We start from the raw sequence: 16,881 nt of genomic DNA on the forward strand, positions 1-16,881 counted from the left end.
GGATGTACACACCCAACCACCTAAATGAGAGAAATTCCTGTTTATAATTGGTTGAGAATGAGCTCCACCATTGGTATGTTTCACTGTCGATCCCAAACTGTAAATATATTTCATCAAGACTCCGCTCTTTTGCCTCTCTGGTTGGATTTCTCCCCTGTCAATCTACCCGTAGTGCTGTCTAATTGGCTGAGCTGTAAAATTGACCCAGTATCGCCGTTTTTATTTTCTTCTGCCGTTGTGACAACTTCTACAATCCTCACGTTGGATATTTTTTTTTTGCGTTCAATTAAGCAGTTTGAGAAACGGTTTAAGTGTTGATATAAGGCGAGTATGTGTTGTTGCTAATTCAATTGCACATTTTCTTTTAATATTCTGTGAAATTATGAATACTTGTACTGAAAAAAACGCACACTTTTTAAATTTGTTTTTATTTGTATCTGGACACTGTCATACTCCGACTGAGTCTGTTGACTTGTATGCATTGTAAACAGATTGGACAACTCTTTCGTCAATTGTCTACTGTACTACTTGTGACTGATAACTGTAGTAAAGTATTTCGTGATTGTACCAATGAGAAATATATATATATATATATATATATATATATATATATATATATATATATATATATATATATATAGACACACACACACACACACACACACACACACACACACACACACACATATATATATATATATATATATATATATATATATATATATATCAACGTATTGATCAATTGTAATAGCATTGAAACTTGTGTAATAGCAGAAACTGGACAGATTCCTGCTGGTTACAAGTTAATTATAATTTTCTCATTGCAAATTTTTGTCACATAGGCCTGCTGCTGTATTGTATCCTTCAAAGTTCAGCTTTGAATTAGATAGGGAGTGTCTTATTTTTTTTTTTTTTTTTTGGGGGGGGGGGGGGGGGGGATTGGAATAAGGGAAATCATTAGTACTTAAACACTGTCACTTTCAGGCCAATCAAGAGAGACACCCAAAATGATGCTTTTTATTTGTAGTTGAAAAGAATGTAAGCTGAAATGAAAGGGTAATAACCGATCCATTATGTACAGGTTCTTACTTCTCAGCTGACTTGTTTGGTTAAACAATATTTTTTCATGTGATGGTCCAGATTAGACAAATAAAGGATTTTGGTTTTTAACTGCAAAGAAAATGCACCTCGACCTAAAATGTATGGTATTTCATCTTATGTCTGTATTTATTTAACACATCAACAACTCAAAAAATGTAGTAATGGCTAATTGTGTCTTCTGTTGTTTTTGAAGGAACGCCATGACGGAGCCCGAGGTACTGACAGAGGTGCCTGCCTCCCTGAAGCGCCTGGCCAAGCAAGTGGTGCGCGGGTTCTATGGGGTGGAACATGCGCTGGCCCTGGACATCCTCATCCGAAACCCTTGTGTAAGAGAGGAGGACATGCTGGAACTGCTCAAGTTTGACAGGAAGCAGCTGCGCTCGGTCCTGAATACCCTGAAGGGGGACAAGTTCATCAAGTGCCGCATGAGGGTGGAGACCGCTCCCGACGGGAAGACCACCCGGCACAACTATTACTTCATCAACTACAGGCTGCTCGTCAACGTGGTCAAGTACAAGCTGGACCACATGAGGAGGCGGATTGAGACGGACGAGAGGGACTCCACCAACCGTGCCTCCTTCAAGTGCCCCTGCTGCTTCAGCACCTTCACCGACCTGGAAGCGAACCAGCTCTTTGACCCCATGACAGGTAAGAATTGGCTCCCTTATGCTGCAATTACAGTTACAATTATTCTGCAGTAATTATAATTACAGTGACATTACAAAGCAATATTAACTACACACATTAACATATTTACTCTATTTTAAATAATCAAGCAATAATTGCAGGTACAAATACAGAAATATATTATAGTCCAAAAAAATGGGGTCACCAAAAGTGGTTGAAAGTACAAGAGTAATGATCAAATGACAAATAAATGCGTACTTGAACTGCAAACAATCAGTTATGTGATATAATTACAATTGCAATTATGCAGGTGTACAAAGTTTGAACTACCATTATTTACAATTCATAATCAGTAGCAGTTACAATTGTATTTTACCCTGGTTCTGATTCCAAGGTTTTCATGTTTTAAGCCTGCAAGTAATAGTAAACATTGTATTACGGAATAGAAAATTGTGCCCTTGATGATGACTCACAGTAACTTTTATAGGTGAAGATCAATCTATCAATATTTTTTTATATAGAGCCTTTTATAGTGGACCACCATTACAAAGCACTTTACAAGATAGTGAGGAACTAGGCTAGGATGTGAATTCTGAACATTGTGGATGTGTGTGTCATACAGAATCATACGAATAAGATGGAGTGAAAAACCTGAAATAGCAATTTAGACAACAGCTAATAACACATATCAGGCTTAAAGAGGATTAAAAGCGAGAACAAGTGGGTTTTAAGAGTTGATTTGAAGTGAGCGACTGTGGGAGCTACACGCACTAAAGGTGGGAGAGAGTTCCAGAGAGTCAGGACCATAAAGCTAAAAGAGCGCCCTGCGAGTGTGATGTGCTTTTTCTTGGGTATAACAAGCAAGCCAGAGTAAGAGGACCTCAGCTTGCATGCAAGAACATAGCGGGTTTGCAAGGGAGAGATTTTCTGGACCTGTGTGATGAAGGGCCTTGTAGGCAAGCAGGAAAATTTTGAAAGTAATCCTGAACTTTACAGATAGCCACTGCAGCTGGGCAATGGGGGATAATGTCATAATGTTTCTTATGTCTGGTAAGGATCCTAGCAGCGGCATTTTGAACCAGCTGCAGTCTGCTGTTGGTGTGTGACGGAAGACCACCATAGAAAGAGTTGCAGTAGTTAATTCGAGAGATGAATGCATGACTTGTATCGGTGCATCCATGAGGGAAAGGCAGGGACAGACCTTTGAGATGTTTTGGAAGTGGTAGAAGGAGAATTTGGCTACAGAGGACATTTGGGCATCAAAGGACAGGTTACTATCCAGAAGTACACCAAGGCTTTGTACAGTGGGGGAAAGCAGCAGCAATATTGATTCTTAAGTTGAGTTTTCAATCCTTCTAGGAGTTGTTCAGATTTGTTAGTATTGAGCTGAAGAAAATTGGCAGACATCCAGGCCTCGATGTCTTGGATACAAGCTGAGAGCCGGACCATGTCGGAGGGACACCCAGGGTCTAGTAATAGGTAGCGGTTGTCAACTACATAGGAGTGAAAAATGAGGCTATGTTGGCGGATGAGGTGACCCAAGGGAAGCATGTAGATGTTGAAGAGAAAAAATAGGTGTGTACTGGAGACTAAACTTACTTCTACACATTAAACACACCTAGTATCGTTGCATATAAAGAACACCTTTTCCAATAGTGATGAAACATGTATTATTTGGGATTTAATTTTAGAATTGTCACATTTCAGTGGAAACAACAAAAGTTTTTTTTTTTTTTTTTTTTTTACCAGCAGGGGGAGTTATCTCAATATTTAATAGGGATTCAAGTGCCGGCTTTTACCAGTATGATATGTGAATCATTTAATGTTTGACTACAAAAAATAACACATTAGTAATTAATACAGTATTTAACTTGCTAGGTCTTAACCTCTGCATGATGTGAAGGCATCAGGTACTGTAAAAAGGTATGTACTTCCTTACAGCAGTTTAGTGTAATGCTTTTACTGCAGGGCTCAGTCATGAAGACAGACATATCTTCACAATCATACTTGTCGTGCTTTTTTTCTTACCAGGTACGATGCCTTTCTTTCTTAAGAATTTTTAGTAAAAGCATGTTTAAAATGAGCACCCTTTGGAGACACACACACAGTATATTGCCAAGAAACGGTTAACATTATCGGTATAGGTTTTAGTGTTGACATTGCTGACAGATGAACATTATTGACCAGCAGGCTTTGTTATTTGCAATGGCTGGAATGCTTCCAAATGGCCTGCTGCATCATGACATCAAACTCTCGCTGCAGCTTTATGAGGAACAAACCAGCAGACAGCCCTCTTTTGGGGTATATAGTGTAATGGCAGAGGCGAGGAAAAGAAAAAAAACAAAACAAATTGTATGTTGAATAGGTTCCTAAATGAAGAATAAAAGGAAATCTAAGTCTAAGTCTACTGTATCAAGGACAGATTTTCATACAATGAGGGGATTATGTTTATGTATTTAAATTAGAAGTGGTTGGTTGCTGAAAATTGATCAGTGGTGTTGGAGCAGGAAAAACATTAACAAATAACATACTGTCCAGATACTAGAGCCGCCCTTTTTCATAAACCTAGTCCAACATAAATCTTGCAAAACTGTATGTTGTTATGCTCTGGTAAAGCACATAAGTGCTGGAATGTGATTGGTTGAATTGCTTTCTTCGTAATAATACAGCTTGTTACTTGACTGCACAATGCATTGTGTTGCATGGCAGTATATAACTAAAAATATGGTAATTACTAAAATGTCGGTAGGCTTCAATAAATCAGTCTATGTGCTCTGTGTTTTGGATGCACAGTTTAATTAATTGATAGAATATTCAATTACAGCAATAACCATTTGTCAAAGCCCAAGGGTATTATCCAAATTATGACAAGCAAGATCGATTCCTACGGGCTAAGAAAGTAAATGATGCAAAATGAGACATTCATTAAAGAACAGTTTTATTTATTCATGTATTTTTTAAAATTTAAATAAAGGGTAGCATAACTGTTTTTATTTTCTTCATTAAACTACTGGTTTCATCCATCCTGTTTTTAAGTAATTCATTGCAATGAGTATGGAAACTATTGGAAATGTACAAATAAGCAGTTACTAATAGAGGTGCAGTTACTAATACAGATGCTTCTTTCACATGAGCATACATATTCTCAGCATGACAGGAAATAGGCTTTATTAAATTATCTATAAATGTTTTTTTCTCTAATTTGTTTTGTTGTGTGAGTGTGACCATATACCACTGTACTTTTGTGTGTGTGTACAGTGAAATCACCTGCTTTCCCCAGGATCTACTTAAGAAATAATGCATAGACATCCTGGAATCTGTTAAACAACAAGCCTTGCCATTGCTTTAGATACAAAATTACAGAAAATGGTGCAATAAACAAACAGATCACTATGACTGCAATCATGTGATAAGTATGACATATATGCAGTACATACATTAAGACAGACAGATGTGTAAAGAAATGCCAAGGTTCTGATTGAAAGAATCCCAGCCAAGTTTCATCACAACTAGAGAATGTATCTAAAACTCAAACATATCTATCCCATCACCTATTATAGGCAACCCTAGTGGGTGATAATAACGCCTGTCTGTATATTGTTTAAAATAAATAAATGAGGTTGGTATCATTCACCCTCCATGGTTTCTCTAATAACCACTACTTCTGAAACTTAGATTGAAATCCATCCTCCAGCTTTGACCTCTAAAGAGGTCTTGTGAACAAAATCGTGCTCCCCAGGTCAATAAGGAAGCATGCAAGGCATCTGCACAGAGTGCGCAAGGCAATTAGGGTTGAAAAACTTTCTGTTTGTTGCTGTCCTGCTTCCAAGGTAGTATATATTTTGTTTTTGTTTTTATAGATATGCTACCTGTCGTTACTCATTAGAAGCAAAAGGGGAAAATGAAAGCATACTTTATGCTAATTTACACTGAGGAAGAATATCCCACTGTGGCCTGGTTTAGAAGATGGTATTTGACCCCATGGTACGGAAGGCAGGCTTAGATAATTAGTATCCTGCTGCTTCAACACTTGGTTGGATAAATAAACTCAGCAAGAACTGATATATTATTCCCACACAGCTGATGTGACAGACAGGGTTTGCCATGGCATGCACACCGAGAAAAAAGCTGCTTAGAAACTAAAATTCATCTTTTATGATTTATTTGTTTTAGGGAATGTAAGAGGTGAGGGTATCCATGAATTATTGGTGGATGTTATGATGGCTACAAAATGTGGTTTTAATTGTAAAAAAGTTATTTTGTAAAAATAGAACAATTAAGAGTCAAACAAATATGTAACACAGTTTGAATTATAAAAAAAAAAAAAAAAAGAAAATGCAGTGTTGGTTGTAAAATAGGACAACTAAGATAGAAAAGCTATTTTCAGCTTATGACTAGGGCAGAGCAATCCACAATTTAGGAGTTTTAAAAGAAAAGGCACTTCCTCCCATATTATGTTTATTCACGCTAAGAATAACCAGCAGCCCCGCATCCTGAGAGTGTGGGTAGGAGTATACAGAGTCAATAATTCCTGTAAGTAACTGGATGCTAATCTGTCCAAGGTCTTATAAGTTAAAATCTTAAAATCAGTTCTAAACTGCACAGGGAGCCAGTGCAAAGAGGCATAATTTTACAGAAAATGAAGTTTTAAATTTCTCTCTTGTTGCTTGCCATGAATACCACTACTTAATTGTTTTACTCGCTGTACTAAATGAAACATTGGCAAGTTTACTCCCCATGTCTTAGAGTTGAGTAATCTATTCTGCTGGACTACTGCTTTCAGACACTATACATGTTCAATTATAGTGTTTTTATTTTTCAGGGAGCTGAAATTAATTCTCTAAAACTACTTCATCAATTCTTTGCAATAAAAGTTAATTTAACATTTTAGAGCGGTTGATTCAATGTAAGCGATATTATCGTAATTAAAATAATGCACATTTGTCTTGTGTTGTCATTCTCCAGTGTGTAAGTACAGACAGTGACTACCACAGAGAATACATACACTGCCATTTGACATAATCTGTTTAAGCTGTAATAACTTCTTGAAACAAATAAGATGCAATTTGATGGGAGTAATCCTTTGTGGCCACATCTTGCTCCAAAAGTAACATGAGACGCATCAATTTAATGTAGTTCTTTAACCAGAAGAACCTTGGTGAGACTCTTATCGTTTTCTTAGTTAAAAGCTGTGTGCTGGAGCAAGAGTAATGTTGCATTGTGACCACTTCCAGCTTATTGTCTAGCCCTCTATTTCTTAAAGGCATCGATATTTGTCTGTGAGTCTACAGTATGGGTTTACTATATATACTGGCAGTATCTGTCTCTACTCGGACTGAAATACTGTTTATAGAAATGTTGAACTATCCACATTGTGTACAGTTTGATTCAACACTGCCTGCTGTGTGTTTGACCCTTTCCTGCCTTATCTTCACATTGTTTACAGTTCTTAAAATTCTGACGAGACTAAGGTCCTATTTACCCAAGTATGTCATTTTATATATATATATATATATAATATATATATATATATATATACCGGATTGTTATAGCTATATAATATATATGGCCTGTTATCATGTATACTCAATAAGGAGTTCCTTTTTTAATTCTATAACATAATTTCGCTTTCTCCATCTTGACGAAAATAATCCTGGACTGAACAGGTTAATCCCAATTAAGGGGAAATTATGATTTGGCACTGCATAGTTTAAATGTTATCATGTTTACTTGCTCATTAAATTAGTCGCAGACAAAAATATTGGCATCCTACACTTATTATAAGACAATTCAAGAAAACATGTTAAATATAAGCATTTAGCGAAAATTAGCCACTAATTAACTTTTGCCATGAACAAATATTTCAAATTGCTTAAGTGCTTTTATTTTATTTATTTATTTTATTTTTTTTATGAAGGTCATTTGTTAAACTACCAGAAGTTGTGTATTTTAGTCTTTGTCATATTAATTAGAGGCTTACATTTAACATATTTTCTTCAATTATGTTATATTAAGTGTTGAGTGCTTATACTTTCGTCTGCAACTGTATGTTTTTAATTAATCTGTTGAGCCTCAACGCTTTTGCACTGGGATAAAAAACTAAGTCTGAAAGATTGAATACTTGTACATACAGTTGATTTGAAAAACAAAAAACAAATCAGTAATGTGTAAACTAAATGTGTTGCATTTCAAATAATTTAGATGGTAAAATATCTAGAGCTTACACGTTTTGATTTTGAATACTTGCATATTTAAACCAGGTGTAATGTAATGCGTATTTACATATTAATGGCATGGTAATTGGAAAACAAATATTGTTTTACTTTGAAAGTCATTTTGGAATGCAAGCATGCATTTCCTTAGAGTCCTTGCTAAATTCCATTGTGAGACGAGAGGCACAGCAAGACAGAAATGAATGCCAGAGTATTGCTTTTGGGAGCTGTTTATGTTGTCATAAATGTTCCCAGAATGTGAACATTAAGCTGTGAATGGTGTACTCCTATATATGAAATCTTACATTTCAATGTACAGTAAAGGGCAAAATGTTATTAGTACAGGTTAGCAAGTTACTCAAAAAAGAGGACTGCTATTACGTGCTAAAGTCCAGTGCAGTATGGTATATTGATATTGGGTAAGAATTGAAAGGCTATTAACAATTGTGGGGTGTAAAGAATTCCTTTAGCACCCTTTCAGCAGTCACTGTGCAAGGCCAAGTCCATCAAGAATATCATCTAATCTTACTGCATTGCGAGAAATGGTTGAAGTATTGTGCTCTACCTAGTCAATTGAATAATTTTGGAGGACCAGGCTGTTCAGTTTACATTCCTGCAGGTTCATTGACACTATATATGGGCAACTTATTTAGCTTCATTGATAAAAAATGACTTCACAGAATAAAACGTTATGCCTCAATCTCTTGGATTTATTTAAACAAACACAAACATCTGTTTTTACCATCTTGGGGACTTCACATGAGAACTCTGAGCTTTCCTTCCCACCAAGCAGGCAATGGGAGGGAGTCTCGTCTCTCTCTGTGTCAGCTCTGCTTGAAGGACCAGACCTGAGCTTAAAATAATTGCAGGAACAGATGGACAGGCACAATCTATGCATCCCCAGGTGCTGTGAAGATGCACAGTTAACGGATGGTGTCCTTCAGAAATAATAAGGATCTTTGGATGTCAGAGATGATGCTTTGGTTTTACCAGACAATATTCTTCCATCCTTAAATGTGTTTTTCCTGCCTGCCTACAAGCCAGAATTGACACAGAGCTTTAAATTGATTGGTTGCAAAAGTGGATACCAAATATAATAGCTTTTCCCAAGTTTCTATGCATTTATGGGGCTACAAGAACAAACTTATTTGCTTTTCTCTTTTTTTTTTTTTTTTTTTTTTTTTTTACTATACAGCAGCTAATTTGTAGAGCATCTAGTCAATGTGTCAGCTCCTTGCTGCAGCTTGGCTTCAACAGCTGTTATACATTTTTACTGTTTAGTCATGATTCAAGTACTTTTATAAAGCAACTGGCAGAACACACTGGCAAAAACCAGGAAACACCTAAGGACTGGATATTTCTTTGTATGGGGGTGTATGGTTCCACATAAGATACAATTATGAGAGAGGTCCAAACACTCTCGCTACCCCACTAGCTTTGCCTTTTTTATTGTTTGCCCTTGGTTTTTCTTTTGAGTAGTTTAAGTATTGCAGTCTAATATATTTGCCTGCATACTGTAATTACAAAAGGAAAATCAGTAACCATTATTTATACTCTTGCCTGTCACTGGACTAGCATTAAATTATTTGAATACTCAACATTAACAGTGCTTAACTACCACGAGTATTTAGGCCAGCCTGTCCCTTTGGAGCTTATCTCTAGCTCACCCATAACTCGGTGTTCTTAAACTGGAACTTAAAACTTGCAGATTAAAGGCTTGAGTTTCCAACAGGGTTGAAGTTCTCATTCCCTCATGCAGATGATGGTGTCCCCAGTAAAGAAAAGAGAATTGGATAAACTAGTCTGAATGAGGCTGACAATTACTGAGTCACTAAATAAGACCCTCCCGTCCACTCAGTCCAGGTTTCACATGGGTGTATAACAGTGTGAGTTTGTATTAGTAGTTGTTGTCTGAAGATAATAATTGGCAAACAAGTTTTATTGAATTGGTTCCAAACACTCTGCAGAGTTATGCCTTTGCTGCTGAGTTTGCAAGTTGGTAAAAGTAGCATTTCTGCCAGCGGAATGAAATGTAAATAACTGCATTACTCACTTAGTTTTTGTGGCAAGGTAACCAAAGTGAGGAGACTCAGAGTCGGAAAGTGCAGCAAATAAAATACTTTTAATTAAATAATAATCAACACACAAAACAAAAGGGCACAATAGCTAAATAAAGACACAAAAAATCTAAACAATAACTAATAAACAACTAGCAAAAACACAGCTAACACACACTCACGCACCACTACCAAACAGGTCCCCTCTCTCTCACTCTCACAAACACTCACCAACTAACTGTCCAACTAGCCTCGACTAATTGATTAATTAACACCTCATTAGTCCAGGCACATTCCACGCATTCCTCACACAAACTCATTTACTCACAGATCTACCCTGCAGACTCGCTACCCATCCACTCTAAACAACAAAAAAACACACAGACAGGCTGCACCCTGTCACAGACCTTTGGAAGTTTCACTTCTGGAGCTTCTGCCACTGGGTATTTGAATCCTATATACTATTCCCTGTTGAAGAGATTATATTGGAAGCACTTGTAGGTATCATTGTTACAGTTGTATTTATATCTTCAGCATCATTCATCCGATTGTGATGAAAATTGGTAAAGATGTTCCTTAGCCCAAGTTTTTTAATCTCACTGTGTGCGTCATTTGCATAAGGATGCTTGTTATCACTTCCTTCATCTGAGCTACTGTGACAGGGCAAATTCTCTCCTACTTCCTAATTCAAATAGTGGTGGTATTTATGTGCTGCCAATGGAAGTGAACAGGATCTGTTTTTTAATTGATTCCAATTCAATGCCAGTGAAAGATGGAAACCTGGCATAAGTTACAAACTGCATGATATATTCGCAGATTTCTTAGGTGACAATTGTGATGTTTGATTTGCTGTAATGTAAAAAATCTTGTCCAGAAACAAATACAAAGCATTTCCAGGAAAGCAAGCACACTGCTGAAGTTATTCTTACACTTATGATGGAATGTTGCAGAGAGGGAGATCTTGGTAGAAAGAAACTTTCACAATATTTGCCTTCTAAATAAAGATAAAAAACTACCCTTGCAGTCACATTTCATTCTGTGCCAGGGTTCAGACATGTTTCCAACACCGTGTGTGTTGGATAGCTTGCTAGAGCTGTCATCTATGGCAGGGATACGCAACCTTGACACATTAAGCCTTATCCTTAAGTATGAAATTTAATTACCTACCACTGATCTACAGTATAGAATATCATCTATAAGTACTCTAGAAGTTCAGATCTTTCATACTTTTATTTTTCAGCACTGCAGGTAAAGAAAAATTTAACTTTTATTGAGCCATTAATAAAGTAGCAGTTAGAGCATGTTTTTGACACATGACATGGAAGTAATTGGGATGCCTGCTGAACACTTCTCTGTATCACTGCGCTTGCTGTTATGTTTACAGTTGGGAATGTCATTTTTCCTAGGCTGAAGGCCCTATAAATAAAATTGATACCAGTAACAAAGCATACTCATGTGTTTATTGATGTACCCTTTTTCCAAGCTTTGGTCTAAGACTGTTCTACTTCAGTTCTGAAAATTTGTGAAAAGGCTATCATTAAAATTGGCTGAAGCATGGAACATTCACTCCAAAAGCGTTTGACCACTTGGGTGTGTGACCACTTGGATCTGCAGAACATTGTGGCACCACCTTATATACTAGCTATTTTAGGATACGTACCTCAAGCTGCAATTTTTAATTTAAAACCATCTCAAATTTATAAAGGTCTTTGCACCCACAATTTGCACAATTTTTCATGAATCAGAAATCAAATGTTCATGTTTCAGAACTAGTAACAAACAATCCAGAATGGACTATAGAAAATCTTTATGTGATCACTGAGCAGAAGCCATGCTGTTTTCTTTTGTTTTATTGTTGTTCAAGGTCACTGCCAACACTTTTGTAGTAAAATTACAACTTACAGTAGTATCTTTGTAATGGATTGCATATTAAGCAACAATGGAGTCATGAGAAGAGATGCATTTTTTTGGACCTATTAAAATGTTCTGTCTTTGGGACACAAGGGAAGAACAGCTTTTCCTGTCACCATATAAAATGACCAGACAAGTGCTGTCAAGATCCATAATGTAGCATAGTGTACCATAACACTGGCTAATTTTCTTTGATCCATGTAGGAACATTCCGTTGTACTTTCTGTCAGACGGAGGTTGAAGAGGATGAGTCTGCTTTGCCGAAAAAAGATGCCAGGACACTAGTGGCCAGGTTTAACGATCAAATCGAGCCAATTTATGTCCTGCTGAGAGAAACTGAAGACATCAATCTGTCCCATGATTTACTGGAACCAGAGCCAGCTGAGATCCCAGCACTCAAGCAGAGGTTAGTGACGACCTATCCCGTACAATGTCACTAGATGTTTATAATTTTGGTATAATAGTTTACTGTACTGTTCTGTTGATTTAGCTGTTGCCATGCAAAGCACATGAGGTTGGGATGTGAGGTCCGTATGTGGGTTGTTTACTGCAGTTTGTTTTTAAACAAAGGCTGTGTGAGTGGGTTTGTTTTAGGTCTTATGGGGAAGTGTATAAAAGACCACGGTTCAGCCACAGTTTCAAAAGAAACTATCATTTTATTTGCACAAACAAGTTTTACCAAATCAAAAATAAAGAATAAACAAACAAATGTGTGATTGCCCTGACACCTTTAGCAGCAAGGCAAGGGAAACGCAAATAAACCCAGCCGATTCCTGCATACCACCATTAGTTTCTGTGGAATACTTCCCTCTTTGTCTCGCTCACTTTTATACTATGACTAATCAGTCCAACTAGTTACTCCCTAACAAGTAACTAGGGATGCCTGTGCAAATTTATCAATTAGCCAATTAAAGCATGATTCGCACAGGACTAAAAATCAGGTGTCCTTGGAGCTGGTCAAAAGCAGAGGGCATCTAGTAACCTCCCAGGCGTGGATTAGTTTTCATGAAGCCAAGTCTGTAAATTCAAAATGAAATGTGATGTTGTGGCCAGAGAAGGCGCTTTTGTGCATGATTTGTATACAACTGGGTGTAAATAACTCATTTTGTTGTACCACCTTTTCCAAAGGCTAGAATGAATAATCACCAATTATGTATGTACTGAACTGTACAATCTCAGGACAGATCATACCAATTTTAAAACTCTTTAGAGTCTGCCCAATCTTAAATATCCTGCCGGTGACATGGCCCTTCAACTCTTTTTACTCGGGCACTGTGAAAGACAGCCCTGGTATACCCTGGAAATGCTGTATCAATTCTAACATAACTCTGAAGTGGTTGGTTTGCACAGGAGTAAAAATACACAGGATGCCTGACTGAAATTTTACAGGCAGTCCTGTTGTCCTTTGAAAAAACTGGAGGAACTCTGAGAATTTTAACAAAGCCGAAATACACTAATCCACAACATGGGTACAGTGCACACAAACACTACAGTAAATGACTATAATTGATTTGTAAGTAACCCACATAGTCTAACTGATCTGAACACATAACTTATATAATAGTGTAATTTAGGATGTTTTGCTTGTTCTTTGTTCACTGTATTAAATCTTTACAGAACCCCCTGCAGTGTTTTCAAATTACTTTACCTTTGCTGCTTCCCCTGTGTTGTCCGTATCACACTTTTTTTTTTTTTTTTTTTCAAACATAGGCCTGATTATTTTTGATTCACACATTGATAGGTAAATCATCTAGGGAATTACTTTTTTTTTTCAACATTCGTCAATAGAAAGTTTTTTTTTTCTTCTAACATCACAGTATATCAAGTTCAAGCTCTCTGCTGCAAAAATGTTAATTGAAATTAGTAGCGTATTGCATGAAAACAGAAAACCAGCCTTGTTGAAGGAGAGAGCATGATCAAGATGAAAGTAAACTGTCATTTGGCCTGCCAAAGCTTATGCACCAATACAAATTTACATAACTGATCTTCAAAAAGAAAAACTTTTTAAATAACAATCCAGAGAACTAGGTTGCTGGAACTGTAGGAATAATTTCTTGTTAAAAAATGGCAAAATGTGCACTTGTGTAAATGAAAGCCAACTTGGTGATTCTGTAAGGATCTAAATATCTATTTCTTCGCTTTTCTATGAATCATGCAGCAGGGAGCGAGCTGCAGCGGCTTTAGGGGCCTCTGCTGGAGCCCACCGGGAGAACTGGGCCACCAAGGGCGCTTACGAGGACTTCTACACCCAGAACGTCACTATCAGCATGGAGGAGCAGGAGGAACAGAAGCGCTCAGCCAGCGAGGGCAAGACTCCCAAGGAGAGGCCTGTGTGGCTGACAGAGAGCACCGTCAAAGGGGCATACAGCGAGGCTGACGACCTGAAGGAAGGTAAGCCTACCAGGCATCAATCTTTCTTCCCTTGAGAAACTTTCTTTGCTGATGGAATGTAAAATGCAAATCATTATAGACTGCCCGTATGTAAAAATGAACCATGTGCAGGAAAGCCTTTATGCAGGATATGGTGTTTTTAAAAAGAAGATTGGCCACATGGATTTTATGGCAGTTTCATACTGCCATCACTAAACCTACAATATGTTTAAGAAACATATGCACAATAACATTTTCTCTACTTTTCTGTTACACACAGTTGCATCTTAATCAGGAAAAGATTGTCTGGTTTGTGTCACCATCGGCATTGGTATAATAATATTCACATATTGCTGTTATACATTTTCTTGCAATGATGTTAGTGTGAATGAAAGTTTGTGATTCTTATAACTTGTAAACAAAATTTTATAGTGGAGGGGGGATGTACATTTCCCTGTTGTTGTAACAAACAACCCCAAAACATGTGCCCACTCACTTTTGTAGATCTAGGCGCATCATTTAAACTTTGGCGTGATTTGCCGTGTTAAGCCTTTTTTGGCAGTCTTATTTATTCATTCCACACATGGAGTCCTGGATCCAGCAAAGAGGATGGATGTAGCATTGAAACAAAAGGAGTAGGGGTGGAGCTTTTTTGCCCTTTTACTTCCTCAAACCCCTTACTTACTAAATATCTTGGTTTCCCTGAATAAATAATAGTCCCGTCTTCAAAAATAAGCTTAATATTTAATAGTAAATATTTTACGTTAAGAATCTTTATCCTTTGTTGATCAGGTGGAATGGGTGTTGATGGTTTACGGGATCATGATGAAGGGCAGAGCATGCAGCTGGATGAGAACGAGGAGGTTATGCGGGCCCTGCTGATCCACGAGAAGAGGAGCGCTGGCATGAACTTGGCGTCGGCAGGGGGTGTGGGTGCAGGGGCTGGCGTGTCGCTCTCAGGCGCCAATGCCAGCGACTCGGAGAGTGACACCAGTGAATCTGATGAGGAATCTCCTCCCCACCCTATGGCTCAGCACTACAGAAGAAACGAGGACGACGATGATGATGATGACGAGTTTGAGGAAGTGGGCAATGAGCCTACAGTTTTAGTGGCTGGTCGGCCCCACTCCTACAGTGAGGTCAGTCAGCAGCCCGAGCTTGTCACACAGATGAGCCCTGAGGAGAAAGAAGCTTACATTGAAATGGGACAAAAGATGTTCCAGGATATGTATGAGTAAACCATTCCAAATCCTCCTTTTTTTTTCATCTTTTAATATTTTGTATGTTTTTTTTCTTTAATGGACAGCTATTTTATCAGCTCAGACATCACTGCTTAGAACTACAAGTCCTGTTCCCAACCATGGCGGACATCTGTAGTAATGCCTCACTCTTTTCACATGCTCAAGTTCCCATTTGAGCAGAATGGCAAGATGACTGAAGTATTTGAATCAAAACCAGTTTTAAGTGTCAATAATCATTTTCACAGCGTGATTTGCAGATGTGCAACAGATAAACAGTATTTAAGGACCCTCGTCTTTTAATATATTATAAAATGTATTAGTTTCATTCTTGTGTACGTGTGCAAAAACAGGCAACATTAAATCCAAGAAATGTTCATTTGTGTAAATCTCATAACAAACATATACATTTGAAACTGCTGCTGCTGCTGCAAAAAAAACTCTGTCCATAAGCTGAATGGTTAATGTTAAAGTTTGTTAGCAGTTTAAAAACAGTGCCATTGAAGTTGTTGAGGCTTTTTGGTTGATTTTTTCAAGTGTCATCATGTGCAAGTACACAAGCTAATATCAGAGTTCTTTAACTCCTGGTCGTGCTGTTTTGAGATTTGAGTATTTAAGGTCACACAGCTTTGAATTGATAGTGTAAAGAAAGACTTAGTGGCATTTCAACCATATTACATTATTTTGTCAAATCTATTGTTCTACCTTTTTATGAAAGAATATAACTCCTATTCAAGTTTTGTATTAGAACTATTGTGTTTTAAAAAACAAACAACAAAAAAAACACACACAAACTCCATGCCAAACGGTTTTGGTTTATTTTTAAAAACTAGTCTGTAACTTCTTAGTTTGCCTTCAAATAAAATTGTAAACCTAAATTGTATATTTTTTATGTGTATTTATTATTATTATGAAACATACCATGTTTACTGCGATTGCATGGTGTTTGCTAATTTAACAACAGCATATGATTTGGGCCTGTTAGACAGGGTTGGTAAATTAGAGCAGTGCACACTTTGTACACTCCTAATGTTTAGGCATGACAAAGGCAGTCTCGTGCTGTAGATTTGGACCCATTGACAAGCATGGACATCATATCAAAAGACCACTTGAATATCCTGACCCATATATAGTGTAATTGGCCAGGGATAAACATAGATTCAGAGAGAGACAAGCTAAGTGGTGTTGTTAAATGTAATCGCACAAAGTATTTATTTATTTATTTTTTTTACTTCTTGCCTTCCATAACTTTTAAAACATTAAATCCATAATAAATAATAAAATGTATCTTAGAAAAATAAACTGCTGTTTATATAATTGAAATCCTCATTTAACCCCCATTGCTACTATAAGAATATCTGGATT

General features: G+C 37.2%; 1 protein-coding gene across 2 annotated transcripts; it reads left to right on the forward strand.

Moving 5' to 3' along the window:
* Positions 1-227: 227 nt before the first annotated feature.
* gtf2e1 (general transcription factor IIE, polypeptide 1, alpha) lies at positions 228-16,399 on the forward strand. 2 transcript variants are annotated; one of them, XM_041259421.1, is made up of 5 exons: positions 228-328; positions 1,295-1,749; positions 12,113-12,314; positions 14,067-14,299; positions 15,071-16,399. In XM_041259421.1, the coding sequence occupies exons 2-5, from the start codon at positions 1,302-1,304 to the stop codon at positions 15,514-15,516; spliced, it is 1,329 nt and encodes a 442-aa protein (XP_041115355.1). In that variant the 5' UTR covers positions 228-328; positions 1,295-1,301; the 3' UTR covers positions 15,517-16,399. The 2 variants fall into 2 exon arrangements, with proteins under 2 accessions (XP_041115355.1, XP_041115354.1); XM_041259420.1 differs by having other exon boundaries at positions 228-324.
* The last annotated feature ends 482 nt before the right edge of the window (positions 16,400-16,881 follow it).

The sequence above is a fragment of the Polyodon spathula genome, chromosome 9 (genome assembly GCF_017654505.1).
Source record: "Polyodon spathula isolate WHYD16114869_AA chromosome 9, ASM1765450v1, whole genome shotgun sequence".
Lineage (NCBI taxonomy): Eukaryota > Metazoa > Chordata > Actinopteri > Acipenseriformes > Polyodontidae > Polyodon > Polyodon spathula.

Excerpts from the sequence above, each read along its gene's own strand:
- gtf2e1 (XM_041259421.1), top strand. The coding sequence starts at position 1,302 with ATGACGGAGCCCGAGGTACTGACAGAGGTGCCTGCCTCCCTGAAGCGC. Across the intron at positions 12,315-14,066 it reads ATCCCAGCACTCAAGCAGAG|CAGGGAGCGAGCTGCAGCGG; the intron begins GTTAGTGACGAC and ends TGAATCATGCAG. Across the intron at positions 14,300-15,070 it reads GGCTGACGACCTGAAGGAAG|GTGGAATGGGTGTTGATGGT; the intron begins GTAAGCCTACCA and ends TTTGTTGATCAG.